The sequence below is a fragment of the Rhododendron vialii genome, chromosome 11a (assembly GCF_030253575.1).
Source record: "Rhododendron vialii isolate Sample 1 chromosome 11a, ASM3025357v1".
Lineage (NCBI taxonomy): Eukaryota > Viridiplantae > Streptophyta > Magnoliopsida > Ericales > Ericaceae > Rhododendron > Rhododendron vialii.
In genome coordinates, this window is record NC_080567.1 from 35,224,342 (window position 1) to 35,246,609 (window position 22,268).

At 39.3% G+C, this 22,268-nt stretch overlaps 4 protein-coding genes across 4 annotated transcripts; 2 read left to right on the top strand and 2 right to left on the bottom strand.

Moving 5' to 3' along the window:
- The first annotated feature begins 1,249 nt into the window (after positions 1-1,249).
- Positions 1,250-5,454, top strand: LOC131308208 (uncharacterized). The gene is made up of 6 exons (XM_058335061.1): positions 1,250-1,599; positions 2,754-2,959; positions 3,339-3,597; positions 3,800-3,907; positions 4,477-4,721; positions 5,180-5,454. Exons 1-6 carry the CDS (start codon positions 1,396-1,398, stop codon positions 5,289-5,291), a joined length of 1,134 nt encoding a protein of 377 aa, XP_058191044.1. The 5' UTR covers positions 1,250-1,395; the 3' UTR covers positions 5,292-5,454.
- Positions 5,455-7,084: 1,630 nt separating this feature from the next.
- LOC131307639 (putative pentatricopeptide repeat-containing protein At3g08820) lies at positions 7,085-9,953 on the top strand. The gene has a single exon (XM_058334260.1). It carries the CDS (start codon positions 7,134-7,136, stop codon positions 9,024-9,026), a length of 1,893 nt encoding a protein of 630 aa, XP_058190243.1. The 5' UTR covers positions 7,085-7,133; the 3' UTR covers positions 9,027-9,953.
- A 3,067-nt stretch (positions 9,954-13,020) lies between these two features.
- Positions 13,021-16,017, bottom strand: LOC131307161 (uncharacterized). Its single transcript, XM_058333570.1, has 4 exons — positions 15,904-16,017; positions 15,554-15,786; positions 14,562-15,012; positions 13,021-13,249 (listed from the first exon to the last, which is right to left on the bottom strand). Exons 1-4 carry the CDS (start codon positions 16,015-16,017, stop codon positions 13,145-13,147), a joined length of 903 nt encoding a protein of 300 aa, XP_058189553.1. The 3' UTR covers positions 13,021-13,144.
- A 2,579-nt stretch (positions 16,018-18,596) lies between these two features.
- LOC131307162 (uncharacterized) lies at positions 18,597-21,610 on the bottom strand. Its single transcript, XM_058333571.1, has 4 exons — positions 21,497-21,610; positions 21,147-21,227; positions 20,153-20,536; positions 18,597-18,840 (listed from the first exon to the last, which is right to left on the bottom strand). Exons 1-4 carry the CDS (start codon positions 21,608-21,610, stop codon positions 18,736-18,738), a joined length of 684 nt encoding a protein of 227 aa, XP_058189554.1. The 3' UTR covers positions 18,597-18,735.
- Positions 21,611-22,268: the final 658 nt, after the last annotated feature.

The window sequence follows — 22,268 nt, forward strand, 5'->3', positions numbered from 1 at the left end:
TGTAGGCTCACTGAGTGGATAAAAATACATCAGATATGGGCTCCTATTTTTGAATAACATTTTGGATCTTGTGTACCTCTGCTGAGAATCGGTACTGGAGAATATGACATTAGAAATTTGATTATTAAATTTCAAATGGAGATATAGGTTTTTTTTTTTTTAATCTTGAAAAAAGGAAGAGGCTAAAAATTTAGAAGGAGAAAAAATTCTGGCTTAGTTTTCTGCAGATTCAGTGCCCTGGTCCGAGGGACGCACAGTCCCAATTCGCTTCCATAGTAGCTTATGAGTAGAAAGGGAATAAGGATTCGGTCAATAGAAATAGGCCGACAAACGCTTACTTGCACTTGGGTAGAAAATAATTTGGATGCAACCATGAGTCATTGTTGTCATGATGTGATGGCCAAACTTGTGTTTGGTGTCTTGTTTTTCAAATCCGATTTGAAAGGGAAACTAACATGTAAAGTTATAAACGACAAATAGAATGCTGATTTTGTTATTCTCTTTTTTGTTAACGCCTCTCTCCTGCAATTATATTTTTGATGCAAAAATACACTTACAGGGAAGCGGCATCAACAAAAAAGGAAGTGGCAAAATCATTTCCCCAACAAATATATCTCTCTTTTACTTCTTATTTTCTGGGCATCTTATTTTCGTAATTGTACTTTTTCCCCTTCGGTACTTGTGAAGCTTTACATTGGCATTTAATCTGAATTTCTCTAGAAAGAGTGAAAAACAATACTCCTACTATGTTTTCTATTTTTTTTTGAGTTAATTTTGCTTTTATTCTCTAAGCTATTCACATTTTATCTACTTCGTTCCTAAACTATGTAAACAATAATTTTTTCCCCTCAACTTTCTGATTGCAATATATTTCGTCTCATATCTAGGTAAAATTTTGTCCAATTTCATATGATTTTGGACAAAAATAGATTGCAATAAAAAAGTTGAGGCCACAAAATTGTTATTTATAGAAATTAGGGATGAAGTAGACAAAATAAAATTAGTTTAGGAGAAAAGGCAAAATTAGCGCGCTCTCTCTCTCTCTTTTTACTAAAAAAAGAAGAAGGGGGAATTAAAACAAACTAGCCGTTACTCTGTTTGGAGCTTAAGGAAATGAAATGAAAGGAAAAGCAAAGAGAAGGGAAATGAGAGGAAAATAAGAGGGAAATTTTACTTTTTCATTGAACTTGAATTTTTTTTTTTTTCTCTTTTGTTTTTCCAACCAAACAATAAAAGGGAATTTTTTTAATTTTTCTTTTCTTTTTCCTTGCAAACAGAGCCTTAAAGCAGTTGAAGTTTTGGCGCTGGCGGGGCCACCGGTAACCGGTGGCGGAGAGAGAGTCAGAGAGAGAGAGAGAGAGAGAGAGAGCCGAGGCGAGTGAGTGGCCGTCGTTAATGGCTACCCTCTCCTCCTCCCTCTGGTTCTATCCTCTTCCTCTGCCCTCTCCACACCCTCCTTATCCTCCTTCCTTAGCTTTCCTTCCCCGGCTACCTTCGAAAAGCCCTAGACAGATTCGATTCCTAAGAACAGTCGTTCTAGCTTCGTCAGCGGCTTCTTTCGACGATCTCTCCTCCAAAAACGAAAATCCACGCTCAAAGGTTAGCTCTCGTAGCTTTAATTTCGAAATTGGACTTGGGTACTACCTTGGAACTTGGAAGCTTATAGAATAAAAAATGCGATTATTTTGTCTCAAATAGTGAAATATCTGCCTCGATTTTAACAGTTTAGTGCATAATTAAGTACTAAGTGACCGATTATGATTTCTAAACCTCATGGATGGTTGGAAGTTATTTTTGAAGAGAGGGATTTTGATTGACGGTTCTGTAATGGGAGAAAACCAGTTCTGAAGGGTTGAAAATGCCCCTTTGATCAGTCAACCATATTATACAACTGCACCTTGGCGCACCGCAAACCTCACTGATTGGAATCCTATGGCCTTCATCTTTCCCTTGTAGTGGTTTCCATTGTTGTAGTATCCCTGCGTGATTGTATTGTTTGATCTTCAGTGCGCTTGAGCAAATTATCAATGGTGACTTTCTACTTCCACGTTTGTCACTGGATACAGCATCAGCTTTGTGATAACATGCTCACCATGTTGGATGGTTGGTCACGTTGAAACACTGACATAGTTTATTGGTGGCTATTTCCCATTTGAGAGAGGGAGAGAGGATGTTTTTTTGTTTTTGTTTTTCTAACTCAGGATGTCCGGACCAGTTTACATGCATCTCAACTAATCTCTAGGACCCAATCCTACCGTCCACTAGCTGGGAGTCGATTAAAACCAGGGAAATGTCCCGTATGGGCTGCCCCATTAGTGTTGATAGCACCTAGGAGGTTTCAAACTTGAGACATTAGAGGGGAGCAGACCCATAAGTCCCAAGCCTTGACCACCAATTCAACCCCTTGGGGTTGAGGGATAGAGGGTATTTGGAAGTGATCAACTGCAAGATAACACCTGGCAATTGGCATCAAGGGTGGGACTACCCATGTTTACCCCAAAATCTCTTGACATAACTAATACCATCGCCTTGTTGAAGCGAGAAGTAGAATTTTGTTTTGTTCTCCACACTGAGGCAGCTTATATAGGCATTTCTTCCCTCCACCAACTGTTTTTATCTCAAAAACTGGCTTTTTACATTAGAATTGTTCTTCATTGTTCTGTAAATCTCGGTAGTCATCGAGCAAAAGAAATAATATGACTTATTTTTCACCTTTGTGGTGTCCTCTGGCATTAACACTGTTTGTTTTTCAGAAATCAGTTCTCTTGAATGTGATACAAGAGATAGAGCCTCTGGATGCGAGCCTAATTCAAAAAGATGTTCCACTCATGACTATAGATGCTATGAAGAGGACTATTTCGGGCATGTTGGGTTTACTTCCATCTGACCAATTTCAAGTTTCAATTGAGGCTGTATGGGAACCTCTCTCCAAGTTATTGGTTTCTTCAATGATGACGGGGTACATTAAATTGCGACTGTGTATCGTGCCGTTATAATCTTTTTTTTTTTCTGGCATTAGGATGAATATATCAAAAAGAGATTTGCCTATATAGCAGTTGATTCAGATGTGAATCGTACTAGTAGGATTCTGAATTTTGTATCTCTCTTTGGTATCACTTCAAAATGCTCATATTCTGCGTCTTTTCTTCTGAGATGAATAAAGTTTACAATAGAAAATTTATGCTTAAACTCGGAACATGAACTAATCAACTGATTCTTGGATATGATAGAGAGATACCTTATTAGTTAATACATTTTCTTTTACTTTTTAATTTTCAATTCTTTATGGGTGGATGCCTAGAAGAGATTTTTTGAGTGGTGTTCCTGCTGTATTCCAGGTATACATTACGTAATGCTGAGTATAGACTTTGCCTTGAAAGGAACCTTGATATATATGAAGGAGGTACTGAAACACTAAAACCAGAAGATTCAAAACCTGAAGGGCCAACAATGTTGCTGGACGATAAGAGAAGAGTTGAATTATCTAGAAAAGATGAGAAATCTGAAAATATTGGTGTTGAAGGTCTTGGGGAAATCACTCCTGCAGCTCAACAGTATATTCGGAATTTGCAATCTCGTTTGTCTTCTGTGAAAAAGGTGAACACGTTACCTTGATTGAAGTATCCAACTTGCCTTACCCTGTAATTCCATAGGAATATATCATCTGGCCTATTTTGGATGGCAGTATAGCAATACCAGAAATGTTTAATATCAATGTTTTATTTTATTTGTTTTTTCTGCCCTGCACCTTAGCTGTAGTCCATTATATTTTTTTGTTCTTTTTGTTGTCTCTAAGTAGGAGCTTCATGAAGTCAAGAGGAAAAGTGCAGCTCTTCAAATGCAACAGTTTGTTGGGGAGGAAAAGAATGATTTGCTGGACTACTTGAGATCACTTGAGCCAGAAAAGGTTAGCATACCTATAGACCACTCTGAAGCTGGTCTCGTGCCTGTTTAGGAGGGGTTTTTCAAAACAAGTTTGCATTATCTGTTGTGATTGCTAAATTTGCAGTGCTATGTCCAAGCATCGATTGTTGCTGTTCTGCCATTAAGATTGGCAATAATCTGAGTTTTAATGGTAGCTTTATTCTGCTACGAAGTGATTTGTGTAGTGTTGGGAAACCTATTGAGGACCTCATATCAACAATGTTTTGGAGGTACTGTTGTAGTATTGATGTTGTTAGTCTATGAATCCAACACTTTCATGTCATTAACACTGCCACTTGAAGCATGTGATTTTGCCAGCCCAGCCCATCCCATACTACTTATATCTTCTAATTCGTGTCCATGCATGTTTGCTTTCATACCATATATACTTGTCATCAACCTTCTTTATTGAATCCGTATTACTGCACTGATTTTATGCAACCATATTCTACAATCATCTCCTTCTGTATTTTTGTTGTTTTGTTTAGTGAAAACTGCTGCAACTCCCTGGTATTTTACCATATTCCTGATACAGGTGATTTTTATGGACAGGTCGCCGAGTTATCAGAACCAACATGCCCTGAGTTGAAGGAAGCGATCCACTCCATAGTACATGGTCTACTTGCAACTCTTTCTCCCAAGATGCATTCCAAGGCACCTCCATCAGAAAACATCTCAACCGGAATTGGAAACATTGGTACTGATGAAGATTGCATTGATCTTGTGGAGAATGCAGCACTTCAATACCAGCCCCTTATTTCATTGACCCGAGACTATCTTGCTCGTCTTCTGTTTTGGTTAGTTGCACTCCACTTCCTGTGTTTTCTTAGCCAGTAGTAAAAAAAAAAATCGGAAATACACGCATGCAGCCTAATGCTAGCTCACGGATCATGGATATGAACTTCCAAGGTTCTGGGTCCCTTTATTTCATTTTTCAAATTAGGTTTACGTTGGCCAAACCTGGAGATACTGAACTGCTAACTTCTTGTCTGAGATTTATTCGTGCACAAGGGACCCAGATCTTTGCTACCATCTTTACTACATGGCTGACTTCCTCTAGCATCCAATTTCCTTTCATCCAAACTTCTCTTTCTGATTATACACTGCACTTCTATGTGTTTCATCTTTGTCTTGATTCCTATAGTATTCCAAAATCTGAAGCCAGATGATTTACTTATATCTTGGATTCTTTTCAAATCATCATCTCCTTTCCTCATGGTTTGTATGTTTCTTGTCTTTTTGTTTTTTTGTTAAGGTGTATGCTGTTGGGACACTACCTGAGAGGCCTTGAGTACCGCGTGGAGCTTACAGGACTTCTCTCTCTTCCAAGCAATGTAGAAAATAGCGAAGCTAGTGAAAGGTTATGAGATTATTCTAGGCGCCTTTTTCTCTAGCTGTTTGAATGTTCATTCTCTAAATCCGGTAAAGTGTGCATTGCACATTATTTGGCATTCCTTCAACTAAATTTGGATTCCTTAAAGAAAAAAAATATAAAGAAATAATGCGCGAAAATAAGTTGCTTGCTTGATAGCTGCTCTCTCTCTCTCTCTCTCATAACTCAAGTTCTCAAACAGTTCGGTTTCCCTTTCAAGGGCAGGTCTGTTATCGAATTCCATTTTTGGATAGAGATGACCCTCAGAGAGTCAGAATATATAGAACATGCATGGCAGGAGGATGCAATGGGTACGGGAGCGAGGATTTAAAGCTGCTACTCCAGTTCATCCGAAAGAAATAATTTAGGAGAGCAGGAAAGTAATAATGATATGTCGTTTTTTGTTTTACTAAGAAAAATGATAGAGGTGGGCGAATATAGAAACCTCCAGGGTCTGGACGTGACCATAGAAATTCTAGATGTGTGCAGCTTCGTGAGGGACCAATCACTCGTAGGTTATATTGCCCACTCAAGGGGTAGTGAGTCACAACCAAGCTAGGGGTTCCAAGACACAAGGAAGCATCGTCCGCAGGCTTCAAACTTGCAATGAGAGTGAGTTGTTTACAATCAGGGAAGGAGAATGAAGTACCGAGCCATAAAGGTAAGAATGGGGTACTTAGCAATTGATTGTGGGGAAAAAACATAGAGGTACCTGAAAATATAATTGCTCTTACAGCCCATATATATGAATTGCAAGGGTATGATGTGAAAGGGGAAAGAGCCACAGAACCAAATGTCCTTTTGTACGTTTCTTCTCAATTCTGACCTAGCAAATCATTCAATTCAAAAAGATTGACCGTCATTTGCATGGCAGAATAATGTGGTTTGGTTCTGCTAGCATGTTTCTTGATGTAGAACACGTGGAGGCCCAATTCCATGATCAGCTGGACCGAGCCAAGCCCCGAAAACGGTGTTTAATTTCAGATTATCCAAATCGGCTAAATTCGGACGAGCTCAGAATAGGCCCAAACTTGGTGGGCTGACTTATTTTCGCGCTCCAGTCGATACTCATAACCCTAAAGGTTGATGATGAATGGTGTTTTTTGGCCCGATTCATTCGTTTAGGCTTTCTATTTCGTTATTTTGCCGTTTTAGGAAAGATTTGTTTCGTTAATAACTCTTAGATCGTAATTCCTTTTAAGTTGATTCTTTTTGGGAAAGTCTTGTTTTTCTTTCTCGTTTTCAATTTTAGGAAAAGCCCCAAATTCTGGGACTTTTTAATTTCCAAGTTTATTTTTAGGATTTCTAGAGTTTCGGCCTATATAAAGGCTTGTAACTTAGGGTTTATGCAGCTTTTGATTAATAATATTGCAGAGATTTTCTCTTTCTTTCTTGTGCGCAAGATTTGCTCGTTGCGACGAGTTGTTTATCTCGTTTGGATTAGTACGCAAATTAATCTCTTCGTGAATTCCGCTGCGTCATTTCTCTGTTTGGATGTCATATCCTTAGTCACGTAACGCACTTGTGTGAGCACGAGCGTGTACTAAAATTTACGAAAGAGAGTATAGTGTAAAACGAGAATTTAAAGTGAGTTTGTACTTATAGAGTAATTCTTTTCGCCAAAATAACTACTCTGCACATGGCTAGAGAAAACGTATTTAGCCTGATGGCCTCACTCATTGGCTACGCCAAGAAAATTTTCAGTGTTCGGTGGGTAATTTTTTAGTACAAAATAATCCCTCAAACCCCAATAAAACTGAGCTGTTCAAAACGCTTTCTTTCCACGGGAGTCTCTTGAAAATGATCACTTCTTTCTCTCAAAACACCACTTCCAACAATGCTTTCTTTATTTCCCCACCCTCTACCTCTCCTCCTAAGGTCCAAACACCACCTTTCTTTCCACTTCCACTCTCTTCCTTCCAATTCAACCCCTCACAGTTTCACCAACCTCTCCAACCTCTTACAAGGCCGCATTCCTCACTCTCATCTCCTCCGAATCCACGCCCACATAATTCTCGTGGGCGCAGAGCAAGACAACCTCATAGCCACCCGTCTCATCGGCCACTACCCATCGCAGTCCGCTCTAAAAGTATTCCACCAATTACAGTCGCCCAACATATACCCTTCCAATGCAGTCATCAGGGTCTTGGCTGAAGAGGGTTTTTGCTCCGATGCTTTCTTTGTCTTCAGAACATTAAAATCGCGGTCGGTCTCGCCCAATGGGCTGACGTTTTCGTTCCTCTTTAAGGCCTGTTTTCCGGTTTGTGATGCCCTTTGTGTAGGACAGATTCATAACCATGTTGTGAAATGCGGTTTGGCGCGTGATTGTTTCGTTTGCAATGGTCTAGTTAGTGTTTATGCAAGGGGTGTAAAAGATTTGGTGTCGGCGCGTAAGGTGTTTGATGAAATGCCTGAGAGGATTATGGTTTGTTGGACATCTTTGATAACTGGGTATGCCCGGTCAGCTCAGCACGAGGAAGTTCTAAAGCTTATTTTATCGATGGTTCAGGAGGGCCTGAGGCCAGAAGATGATACTATGGTTGGTCTTTTGTCCGTTTGTTCGAATCTTGAGATTGTAGAAATTGAGAATTGGATTAGAGTCTTATCCGAACTTATTGATGGTCTTCGTTATAATAATTTGACTAATGACTGGGTTAATACCGTTCTTGTTTATTTGTATGGGAAATGGGGGAAGATGGACAAAAGCAGAGAAAGATTTGACCAGATTGCCGACACTAGTAAAAGAAGTGTGGTTCCTTGGAATGCTATATTGAATGCTTATGTCCAAAATGGTTCTCCTTCTGAGGCTTTGAGTCTTTTTGGCCTGATGATGGAGTGTCATTATTGTAGACCCAACCATATTACTGTGGTTAGTGTGCTTTCATCTTGTGCTCAAATTGGAGATTTAGACCGTGGAATGTGGGTTCACGATTACTTAAAGGCTGAAGGGAGGAAAGGTATTCTTGCTCGTAACACAAAAGTAGCCACTGGTTTGATAGACATGTATTCTAAATGTGGGAATTTGGTAAAGGCGAGAGAGGTTTTCGACCAGATGTTAACGAAAGATGTTGTCTCGATCAATGCTATGATAATGGGTCTTGCATCAAATGGTAAAGGAGAGGATGCATTAAGGCTTTTCTCCAAAGTTAAAGATTTCGGTTTGCGTCCTGATGCAGGAACCTTCATTGGCGTTCTTTGCGCATGCTGTCACTCAGGCTTACTGGAGAATGGCCGTCAGATTTTCTTGGAAATGAGCCAAGGCTTTTCTGTCCCCCCTAAATTAGAACATTATGCTTGCTATATAGATATCCTTGCACGGATGGGTCTTGTTGAAGAAGCGCTCGAAGTTGTTAACTCCATGCCTTTTGAGCCTAATGATATCGTGTGGGGGGCTTTGCTTGGGGGTTGCTTGCTCCACAATCGATCAGAGTTGGCTCTATATATTTCCAAAATGCTTGTCAAGTTGGACCCTCAAAATTGTGCAGGCTATGTAATGTTGTCAAATCTGTTTGCAGCTGATTGTCGATGGGTGGATGTCTCAGGGGTGCGGTGGTTTATGCGGGAAAAGGGCATGAAGAAGCAGCCAGGGTGTAGTTGGATCAGTGTCAACGGGATTGTGCACGAATTTCTTGTGGGCTCCCAATCACATCCACAGGCTGATACCATTTGTCGTACATTGGATGGATTGGTGAAGGAAATGAAGTTGGCAAATTCCGTAGGTAGTTCATAGGGCTGATGAGAGATGCATTAGAAGTGTTTGGTATGTATTGTTTCCCCAGGAAGATCCTTTTGAGAATCAACTGCACTGTATCCATCCGTGGTGGGTATGCTTCTTCACTATTACTACATGTGATTTTTGTCCGAGACAGTAGTTGTGATGGAAAAAGAAGAAAACAACTTGGGCGCTTCAACGTTAGGAACCTGAGATATTGTTTGTGTTACAAAAAATGTTTACAATCGGGAATCAAGAATATGAATTCTGTTACAATTACAGAAACGGAATTACAACGGAATGAAAATAGATACAGAAATTGCAAACCGAATATGTAATATAGTTGTGAACCGAAACCCGTGTTTCACGCAGTATCCTTAAAACAGATTCACCGCCTACCGGAGGGTGTTGACTTTACTCGGCGTCTGTCTCCCAGGATTGATCCGGCTCAGACCACGAACGTCGGAACACCACCGAAGAACGTCTTGGCGAACTAACTCAGCGTCTTTCTCTCTCTCACACTACATCAGAATGCTAGTAGACTCGTGTGAATTGGTGTTGAACTATGCTGTGAAATGCTCCTTATATAGGCAGAACTTGACCCTTGTAACGCTGCCTGGCCTTCAATTCGTGAAGTAAATGACAGAATGAATGGGAAAAACCCCCCACAATGAATAGAGGAATAACCCCCACAATGAATAGAGGTAATGCCCACCATGAATATGGGAAGTAAAGGGCCCCCAATCCATTCAATTTCCCAACAGTTTGTGGCATCCAATATGCATGCTGCTATGTCAAGTCCATGAAATTTGAGATCTGTGCTTGAACCATTGTATTCTGACCAACAAATGTGAATGCATATTGCTCTCTGTCGATCCATATTTTCAAAGTCCCTTGTGATTATATATTTTATACAGAATTCTTGTTTGTTTGTTGGGAGATTAACTGGTTGTTTTCTTTGTGATTTGTCTGATTATATTAGTGAACAAGACTGAGATCGTTTATTGTTTTTGCTCAGCGAGACTGGGATCGTTGATGCCGTGTTATGTACCGAATATCACCTCAAAAGGTCCCCAATTCTTCTGCTGGGAAACCTTAAAAGTCAGTGGATGAATCCCGTTCCACTGAAAGGGAAGACGCCACGTTGTCGAGGCTATTTGGCATCCTTTCTAGGAGTACTTTCTAGGAGTACTTTGATGATCAAAACAGTTCATTTTTTAGAGCTCGTTAAAAACACTATCCTGCAAAAAAATCAGGTTGTTCGTGTATTGAGTAATAAGTTAATAACCACCTTCTCTATCATTTCCAATAATCCGTTCATCCATTGTATCCAAAAAAAGTCAAATCTAACATTCGAAAAAAGAAAAGAAAGTAAAATGAAAAGAACTGCATCATTTGAGTCAAATGGACAAATAAAAACTTTGATTATTGCAATCCACCCTTTTTTGGTGTGCATTTAAGATTTATATTACAGTTTACAGTCCACAATTTCCAAACACATCTTATTGCCTAATTGCAACGGAATATTATAATTGATCCAATGTCGAACAGAGATTTTTGAATGTTGACTGCAGAACAAATATTCATAAATTCGAGAAAAACAATGTGAAAAAGTTTTTTTTTCAAAAGTAAAGGAAACCTACCACCCCGAGCAATTATGGTTTTTGGGGTCCACTTAACATATTAGGCCACTTTACTTTGCCACGATTTTGTCACGCCACTAACAAGGTGGTCGTTGTCTCGCATTTAAATCTCACTTTTAAATGAAAGCGTTACAGATCATAATTTTATTATCTGACACCATCTTTGGAAATCACGATTTTAATAATCTTGTCATATTGTTCGCATTTAATTGTGGTCTGGTTGTGTCAAATTGCAATTATTATATAACCACACACACACACTTTACATACATACTCACATTTTTTGATGAGTCTCATACATATTAGAGGTGTAGTATGTGTGAATAGTCCCAACGTGAATGTGAATAAATTTGTGTAAATATTTGTGACTGTAGAATGATTGGTCAAATTAAGAGGAAGAGAATTGGGTGAAATCCAAGTGTGACCGTACGTGGTAAATGGCCCAACCCCCATATTTTTGGCAGTTTGATTAGCTTGTCATCTCATGTTCTCCTGACTATCATCATCTCGTAACAAGTAAAGAAAATCACTCACGTCCCACTAATAGGTGCCCCTGGGGCGTTATGTTAAGTGCAATTAATATACTCATATTGATGAGTTGTGTTTGTTGGACTCAACAAACATCATTTTCTACCTCTATTCTCTATACTAGTCATAAATGTTTATAATACCTTTTTGTAATGACAATAATACTCTCATTTTTTTTATAAAAAAAAATACGTAGGAGAATTTTTTAGCACAAACAGAACAATGGCGGGAGGGATATGCATCTTTCATATTGTTCTCAGGTTTTGGGTTATTAACGTTACATAAAAAATATAAAAAAATGGCGGGAGGGATTAAATAATTTTTTGTTAGTTAAGGGAATAAATAATTTTGTGTCAGTTAAGAGAATAAATAACTTTTTGTTAGTTAGCCGTAACTTGTTTTCGAAACAAAACAAGAAAAAAAAACCCGTGACAAACAAAACAATATCTTTGTAATATGAAAAAATATCAATTGGATAATACTATCGCAAACAATTAAATAAAAATCCATGAGTCTCAATTTTCAACATCTAAAAGCGAAAAGAAAAATACAAAAATTCAGGTGAGATAACAAAAGTGAAAATTGACAAAAACTCCAATTTCTAATACTTCACACAAAATATAGAATTCAATCCTATCTTGCTCAAAGTGGTGGTTTTCTTCTTCTTTTGTGAACAAGTGATGATTTTTTTCTTGATAGGACACATAGTAAAATTGTGCCCGGCCAACACCCCTGCACAATCCACTTGGGAGCACCGGTTTTCTTTTGAACACTGTTCCCCCCCTCGTTTTGTTGGCTGCCGTATTGAGCATTTGTTTCTAACAGAAAAAGAAATGGCATTTGTCTCTAATAGAAAAGGAAATGGCGGCACTTCTTCTCTTTTTCCTCAAGTAAAAAGTAGATGGATATGAAGAGTCATGGTTATTTTTGTTAACCAAAATATTGTTGCCTAGATTAATTTAGAACCATGCCGTAGTTGCCGTAGTTATTGAACGGTTCTGATCATTGAAGTGAACCTCGGTATGCATAGATCTAGACAAAGTGACTAAGTGGGTGATGCGAACAAAATTGCTCTCATTAGTCCATCAAATTTACTACGTACAAAAAACAATACTACAGTAATAGTAATTGGTAGCACTTACTTCTCCTGAGGTTCAAAACCTTAAAATTAATTTACTTATCACCAAAACAATGATTTTTATAGGGACTTATTCGTAAAATAAAACTACAAAATGATCTTCCCGGAATTTTAGTAACTAAGTATATGTAATTCCATTAAAACCATAAACTAAATCCTAGATTTGGTAACTAGTTACCATTTACAACAAGCCAGACTAATCACTGAAAAGTAGAATATTTCTGTGAGCAGCAGTTCTACATTGCCATGGCACACCTTTTTCACCACCACTCTTTGGCAAATCTGGAAAGACCGAAACAAAAAAAGCTTTTTTTTGATAATCTAGATAATGATGTTCTTGTTAGTGCCAAGACAATATTTGATTATGCTCATGAAATTGTTTCAGCCTTTAAAACCCATCGCCTACATGACCTCATCACCACTCAGACTTCTATCTTGAGCCCTCCCCATGCAGGTATAATCAAGCTTAACACTGATGGATGCTGGTATGAATCAAACGGGAAAGCTGGATTTGGAGGCCTGTTCAGAGATGCTAAAGGCGACAGGATTTTGGAATTCTTTGGAAAACTTAACTGCGCATCTAGCCTTGAAGCGGAACTTTGGGGGACATACAATGGACTGCAAATCATTATGGAGAAATGTAACGCCCCGAAAATTCGGAGGCATAAAAAAAATAATGAAAAGATTATTTCCACAAAAGAAATTTATAAATTTACTACGTCACTAGTTCAAAAGCATATGTCAATATATTACAATCGTTTTAAATAAATCAAAATATTACAATTTCCAAATAAACTTAGAAGCTTCCAAAATAAAGTCGACTTAAATTAATCAGAGCGACTATGTGTACAGAAACCATGGTTTTCAGCTTCTTCCTCATTAGGGTTGAACTTGATCGAATCGTACGAACACTTCTGTTCCATCTTCGGTACCTGGCGTTCGAGTTACCAGGGCAACATAGTACTATGAGCGATGACGCTCAGCAGCCAAAACTCACCCGAACCCATAACTTACAAGCAGCAAGAAAATATAATTGAAGTGCATTGACATAACATAAAGAGAGAACAATTAATCATTTTATTACTATTCTTCAACCTAAGTGAAATCTCGGATCTTATCCACAGATCCGTTCCTATCCATAACCTCTGGCACAAACACTGGTGTGGTCCGACTCCCCTTTTCCAGATCCGGATGAAAGATACCTAAGTTATATACCTAGGTATCCCATCCGCAACCATAAGTTCGGATAAAACTTCACCGGCAACGCTCAAGCGCCGTCTAGCCCGGGTTGAACTTACCGGCAACGCTCAAGCGCCGTCTAGCCCGGGTTGTGACGCAAGCACAATGCCACCCTTATGTCCCGTCCCAACATCCGAGAGCCGACCACCACCATGCCGTACCCAGGGTTCGTAAATCCATACTTTCAACAGATCACCACCAATCATTCATCAACAATACATTACCACGGGTTCCAAACCAAGATTGCCCGGAATCCAAAAGCACATCCTCTCACATTAACCATTTTCCATTAAACCTACTTTTATGTCTAATATGTTAAATCTGCACATCGCAACCAACCTCGAGAACCTATTTGTCCAATCTATCAGTACAATCACACCTCACAAATTCAACATTGTCATGATACAGGTTAACATGCTAATAATGTTCAACCAAGCAATAAAATTTATTTCACTATAGAATTAATCATGCCACATAAATAATCTTGCGATACAACTAACAATGCCGGAAAAAAAAATAATCATGCGATGCCACTAATAATGCCATAAAAATAATCATGCGATACAACTAATATTGCCATAAAATAATCATGCGATAAAATTCATCTTGCGAGAAAAATAATTTAAGCGGTTCCTTTATCTACTCTTTTCTTTATCAAAACTAAAGTCTACATTTATTCTTAATCGTCGCGGAGTACTATTGTCGGTACTAAAATAATTCATGATCACAATAAAAATTAGGATTTAACCAAAACTAATTAACTTAGGGTTTATAGTATTAGCCTTTAATACTCAAGGGTTGGATTTATAAGCTAATAAACTCGGGGGATTGAACTGTAATTAATCCAAGAAATTTCAAAAAAATCCAGTGGCTGTGTTACGTCGGAAAAACCAGGGGGTGCGGCCGGATTCGACCGGCGACGTCGGATTCGAATACCATTATATCGAAAAGCTAAAATCAATATAGACACGCGATATATACTTAGGGAGGTGAGTTCCAAACTACCTTTTGTCCGGCAAAACGGGGTTTGGAAAGAGACGGCGGCGGTTCGGAGCTCGGGCGGTGGTGATGGTGAGCACGGCAGTGGAGATGGCTCCAGTGGCAGTGATGGCCGGCTGGTGATGGGTTGCTCGGTGGTGGGAGGTGCTGATCGGTGGTGGTGGTGATGATGATGAGAGCTTGGTGGTGATGGTGAGAGGACGAGCGGCGCCGGTTGGAGGATCGGCGGATGGAGCTCGGCTGGAGGTGGGCTCGGTTGGTGGTGATGGCGGCAGGAGGTGATGCTGCTCCGGTGGTGGGGACGGCCGGTCGGAGGTATGGCTGCCTCCTCTCTCCTCTCACGCTGCTCTCTCTCTCTCTCTCTCTCTCTGCCGAGTGTGTGTGTGTCCTGGGAACAAGAATTGGAAAAAGAAGGCAATATAATGGGTTTTGGATTTTTTGGAGGGAGGGTAATATCCTTTGGGTAAAAATGAGTTGTCGAATTTTGATTGGAGAATGGGAAAATATATATATATATATTTTTTCCTTCTATTCTCTTTTTTTTTTTTTTTGTCTCATCAGCCGAAAGTACGAAATGGAAAAAGGGAGGAAAAATGGGTTTGGGTTGGAAAAATAATTCGGTGCAACACATGCACACACTAGAAAATTTACTCATCGAATACGCGCGCGCGCACAATCGATTACGAAATAAAATTTGGTGTGACGACATAAAGAATTTTTCGAATTAAATAAACTAACGAGAAAAATAATATTTTTGCTTTGATAATAATAATAATTTATTAAAAATACCGGGTCTTTACAATCTATCCCCCTTAAAATAATTTCGTCCTCGAAATTAAAACATACTATCTGGTGAATGCAATTGTCAGTAGTTGGCACAAATGGTGTCTTCTCGTTCCCTAGTTGATTCCTCCAATCCTCGGTGTCTCCATAGGACCTTGACTAATTTGATTGTTTGTCCTCGAGTAACTTTTCCTCCATGATTCTTGAATTTTCACCAGTTGCTCTTCAAAGATCGTATCCCTGTCCAAAGTGACTTTCTCCCAATCGAGCATATGGGTGGAATGGGCCATATATTTCTGTAGCATAGAAACGTCGAAGACATTGTGAACTTTGGCGGTAAAACGAGGCGATATGCTACTTCTCCAATTTGCGCCAAGATTTCGAACGGTCCAATGTAGCGAGGCGATAATTTCCCTTTCTTGCCAACTCGAATGATCCCACGGCACAGCTTGATTTTCAAGAACACTTGGTCTCCCATATTAAACGTCAAAGGACTTACTTTCTTGTCAGCATAACCCTTTTGTCTGTTCTGCGCAATCAAAAGTCACTCCCTGTTCACCTTTACCTTCTCAGTAGTTTCTCGAACTAGCTCAGATCCAAGCAGAGCGTCTTCTCTAACCTTGGTCCAATAGATGGGCGATCGACATGGTTGTCCATACATTGCTTCATAAGGGGCCATCCCGATGCTAGCTTGGTAATTGTTGTTGTTGGCAAACTCCACCAGCAGTAGGTGTCTCTCCCTACTTCTTTTAAAATCCAACACAAAAATTAAAGCATGTCCTTCAAGGTTTGAATCGTCCTCTCAGATTGTTCATTAGTTTGAGGGTGAAAAGCTGTGCTCAGGCGGATATCTGTTCCCAATGCTTTCTGCAGGCTTCCCCAAAAGTTAGAGGTGAAGTGGGGGTCTCAATCAGAAACTCTAGATGTCGACAGTTCGTGCAATCGAATAATCTTGTTGATGTAAAGTCTGTTGTAAGATTCCCTACCTCTTAGATGGTGGATGATACTTTTCTCCAAAAGGAATGAGAAGATTACAAAAAAAATTCAGAAGGTTTCAACATGAGCCAAATGTCCAAAGGTCATAGCACCAAATAGAAAGTACGAATAGTTCCTCTTCCACGAATTGAGGTTCAATTAGATTTGAGTTGGAGTTGGAACATGAGAACAATGAGGATTAAGTTAACCAAAGTAACTCAATGACTTGGACTTGAAAAGTTCCATCATTGCAATTAATAGTATTGATTAAAGATTTAACAAGCGAGTGAAACAAACAAGTACTTGGGCTTCAAAACATTGCAATGGAATAAATCAAGCGGTTTCTCTTAAGAATTATAGATCTACCGCGATAAGTTCTGAAGGATTACCAGGTCCAACAATGAAACCGAACTAGATATTTATCTTGCACCACATTGATCAAATGCGTTTCCAAAACAAGCATCTAACTCTAGTAATTTAAAAGAAAGAAAAATAATAATGGGCACGAATGAAGAGCAAACAATGACTCTCAAATCCAAAAATAGAAAAAGTCACTAATAGAATGATGATTGGATCTTACTTGCTCAAGGCATGATACAAAGCTCAAGGAAAATGAAGCATAGCAATGATATGTTCGTCCAAGAATTTGACAACTCCAATATTGAAAATTGAACTACGTTTACGGAATCAGAGTTTTGTAAGATCGGACACGTCTTGTTGTGATATCAAAAGAATTGAAGGTTGTGGATAGCTGATAGTGCGCTGGTAAAAAAAAAATATATATATATATATATAAATAAATAAATAAACGAGGATTGCTCCAAACATGCAGTATTCAATGGATCAGAAAGTTTATACTCATAATTGAGTATATTGTTGACTTCAAGTCAAATTAAGAAAGGTGGGAACAAAATGATCTTTAGGAATACCCAACTCACAAAAGAAAATGTCACGAGAGTTGGGTACTTGAAAAAGACAAGGAGTTCAACGATTAGAGCTTTAGTTGAAGTTGCAGCTCTAACAATGGAGAGTCATAATGAAGGTGATTTTAAGAAGAGCCAAGAGAGATTGAAGGTAGTAGGATACAATCGATTGAATGAGAATGGTGACTTAGATGAATATTCGTCAATAGCTCGTCTATCCCCCTTTAAAAAAAATAGAACCTCATTGCAAGAGAATGGTTGCTGCTTTCTCAGATATTCATGACCTTGAGCTCTTCATGATCTGTTTGAACTATGATGGTGCCTTCATTGGATGTAGTTTGCATAGTATATAGCTGGGTGATGATTTCGAATCTCTGACAACATCATGATTTTATTCGTTGATCTATCTACTTTCTCGAGGGGACTACGACGCTTAAGGTTGGGTGTCAAAATATTCGACGTGACAATCGCTTGCAGAAATTGCATGACCTTCATGTTACTCGATATCTCATTGGACTTTGTGTTGCGTTGACCTCGAGGTTGGCGTAAACATGTTGATAACGTGGACGGCGTCGGCAGTAGTGTTCATGCGAAGTTGTCAAAGGGTTTCTACTACAGATTCGTAGTAAAGGATTTTGAAATTCCAAAAATAAAATAAATTTTGAATTTTTTCTATACAATGACATGCAAATAATTCCTTTCCCTTTCTTCTTCTTTTTTTTTTTTTTTAAAAACAAAACCCCTTTTTTTTTTTTTTTTTAAACACACATAAAATGAACAAAAATATTGAAAGTATCTATGCATAGAGTGCCACATGGGCCAGACAGGCATGCTTACTACAGTTAGCCCTTACTGCTAGTCAAAAATGCAAGACTTAAGTTTTCTCACGGTACGTTCACACAACGACCCTACCCTTTCCAACTTATCTTTGATCGTAGCCTAGACGAGGAAGGAAAAATCATCTTGCAATAGGTACTTAATTTCATAGGTAGCTCCTTCGACGGCCTCGATCTCTTCTCTCACGATTGTCAAGGTCTATCACATTTTCTTCAGGTAAGAACTTTTTGACTGCGTTGATCGGCTTACATATACAATAGGAACAAGTTCTTCTATCTCTTTTTTTTGGAGTCGACGGAGTTGTTTCGGGCGACAAGACATATTTATATGCTACTCTTGTAAAAAAAAGATATTGTACAATAGCTAAGACAATAGATAGATTAAGCGCAAAACTACCCCGGATAACACTCTTGGAAAATGATCTACCTAATCTACCCAAGGCCGAGGGTTTGAACCTAAAGCTCTGATACCATTTGTAACGCCCCGAAAATTCGGAGGCATAAAAAAAATAATGAAAAGATTATTTCCACAAAAGAAATTTATAAATTTACTACGTCACTAGTTCAAAAGCATATGTCAATATATTACAATCGTTTTAAATAAATCAAAATATTACAATTTCCAAATAAACTTAGAAGCTTCCAAAATAAAGTCGACTTAAATTAATCAGAGCGACTATGTGTACAGAAACCATGGTTTTCAGCTTCTTCCTCATTAGGGTTGAACTTGATCGAATCGTACGAACACTTCTGTTCCATCTTCGGTACCTGGCGTTCGAGTTACCAGGGCAACATAGTACTATGAGCGATGACGCTCAGCAGCCAAAACTCACCCGAACCCATAACTTACAAGCAGCAAGAAAATATAATTGAAGTGCATTGACATAACATAAAGAGAGAACAATTAATCATTTTATTACTATTCTTCAACCTAAGTGAAATCTCGGATCTTATCCACAGATCCGTTCCTATCCATAACCTCTGGCACAAACACTGGTGTGGTCCGACTCCCCTTTTCCAGATCCGGATGAAAGATACCTAAGTTATATACCTAGGTATCCCATCCGCAACCATAAGTTCGGATAAAACTTCACCGGCAACGCTCAAGCGCCGTCTAGCCCGGGTTGAACTTACCGGCAACGCTCAAGCGCCGTCTAGCCCGGGTTGTGACGCAAGCACAATGCCACCCTTATGTCCCGTCCCAACATCCGAGAGCCGACCACCACCATGCCGTACCCAGGGTTCGTAAATCCATACTTTCAACAGATCACCACCAATCATTCATCAACAATACATTACCACGGGTTCCAAACCAAGATTGCCCGGAATCCAAAAGCACATCCTCTCACATTAACCATTTTCCATTAAACCTACTTTTACGTCTAATATGTTAAATCTGCACATCGCAACCAACCTCGAGAACCTATTTGTCCAATCTATCAGTACAATCACACCTCACAAATTCAACATTGTCATGATACAGGTTAACATGCTAATAATGTTCAACCAAGCAATAAAATTTATTTCACTATAGAATTAATCATGCCACATAAATAATCTTGCGATACAACTAACAATGCCGGAAAAAAAAATAATCATGCGATGCCACTAATAATGCCATAAAAATAATCATGCGATACAACTAATATTGCCATAAAATAATCATGCGATAAAATTCATCTTGCGAGAAAAATAATTTAAGCGGTTCCTTTATCTACTCTTTTCTTTATCAAAACTAAAGTCTACATTTATTCTTAATCGTCGCGGAGTACTATTGTCGGTACTAAAATAATTCATGATCACAATAAAAATTAGGATTTAACCAAAACTAATTAACTTAGGGTTTATAGTATTAGCCTTTAATACTCAAGGGTTGGATTTATAAGCTAATAAACTCGGGGGATTGAACTGTAATTAATCCAAGAAATTTCAAAAAAATCCAGTGGCTGTGTTACGTCGGAAAAACCAGGGGGTGCGGCCGGATTCGACCGGCGACGTCGGATTCGAATACCATTATATCGAAAAGCTAAAATCAATATAGACACGCGATATATACTTAGGGAGGTGAGTTCCAAACTACCTTTTGTCCGGCAAAACGGGGTTTGGAAAGAGACGGCGGCGGTTCGGAGCTCGGGCGGTGGTGATGGTGAGCACGGCAGTGGAGATGGCTCCAGTGGCAGTGATGGCCGGCTGGTGATGGGTTGCTCGGTGGTGGGAGGTGCTGATCGGTGGTGGTGGTGATGATGATGAGAGCTTGGTGGTGATGGTGAGAGGACGAGCGGCGCCGGTTGGAGGATCGGCGGATGGAGCTCGGCTGGAGGTGGGCTCGGTTGGTGGTGATGGCGGCAGGAGGTGATGCTGCTCCGGTGGTGGGGACGGCCGGTCGGAGGTATGGCTGCCTCCTCTCTCCTCTCACGCTGCTCTCTCTCTCTCTCTCTCTCTCTCTGCCGAGTGTGTGTGTGTCCTGGGAACAAGAATTGGAAAAAGAAGGCAATATAATGGGTTTTGGATTTTTTGGAGGGAGGGTAATATCCTTTGGGTAAAAATGAGTTGTCGAATTTTGATTGGAGAATGGGAAAATATATATATATATATTTTTTCCTTCTATTCTCTTTTTTTTTTTTTTTGTCTCATCAGCCGAAAGTACGAAATGGAAAAAGGGAGGAAAAATGGGTTTGGGTTGGAAAAATAATTCGGTGCAACACATGCACACACTAGAAAATTTACTCATCGAATACGCGCGCGCGCACAATCGATTACGAAATAAAATTTGGTGTGACGACATAAAGAATTTTTCGAATTAAATAAACTAACGAGAAAAATAATATTTTTGCTTTGATAATAATAATAATTTATTAAAAATACCGGGTCTTTACAATCTATCCCCCTTAAAATAATTTCGTCCTCGAAATTAAAACATACTATCTGGTGAATGCAATTGTCAGTAGTTGGCACAAATGGTGTCTTCTCGTTCCCTAGTTGATTCCTCCAATCCTCGGTGTCTCCATAGGACCTTGACTAATTTGATTGTTTGTCCTCGAGTAACTTTTCCTCCATGATTCTTGAATTTTCACCAGTTGCTCTTCAAAGATCGTATCCCTGTCCAAAGTGACTTTCTCCCAATCGAGCATATGGGTGGAATGGGCCATATATTTCTGTAGCATAGAAACGTCGAAGACATTGTGAACTTTGGCGGTAAAACGAGGCGATATGCTACTTCTCCAATTTGCGCCAAGATTTCGAACGGTCCAATGTAGCGAGGCGATAATTTCCCTTTCTTGCCAACTCGAATGATCCCACGGCACAGCTTGATTTTCAAGAACACTTGGTCTCCCATATTAAACGTCAAAGGACTTACTTTCTTGTCAGCATAACCCTTTTGTCTGTTCTGCGCAATCAAAAGTCACTCCCTGTTCACCTTTACCTTCTCAGTAGTTTCTCGAACTAGCTCAGATCCAAGCAGAGCGTCTTCTCTAACCTTGGTCCAATAGATGGGCGATCGACATGGTTGTCCATACATTGCTTCATAAGGGGCCATCCCGATGCTAGCTTGGTAATTGTTGTTGTTGGCAAACTCCACCAGCAGTAGGTGTCTCTCCCTACTTCTTTTAAAATCCAACACAAAAATTAAAGCATGTCCTTCAAGGTTTGAATCGTCCTCTCAGATTGTTCATTAGTTTGAGGGTGAAAAGCTGTGCTCAGGCGGATATCTGTTCCCAATGCTTTCTGCAGGCTTCCCCAAAAGTTAGAGGTGAAGTGGGGGTCTCAATCAGAAACTCTAGATGTCGACAGTTCGTGCAATCGAATAATCTTGTTGATGTAAAGTCTGTTGTAAGATTCCCTACCTCTTAGATGGTGGATGATACTTTTCTCCAAAAGGAATGAGAAGATTACAAAAAAAATTCAGAAGGTTTCAACATGAGCCAAATGTCCAAAGGTCATAGCACCAAATAGAAAGTACGAATAGTTCCTCTTCCACGAATTGAGGTTCAATTAGATTTGAGTTGGAGTTGGAACATGAGAACAATGAGGATTAAGTTAACCAAAGTAACTCAATGACTTGGACTTGAAAAGTTCCATCATTGCAATTAATAGTATTGATTAAAGATTTAACAAGCGAGTGAAACAAACAAGTACTTGGGCTTCAAAACATTGCAATGGAATAAATCAAGCGGTTTCTCTTAAGAATTATAGAT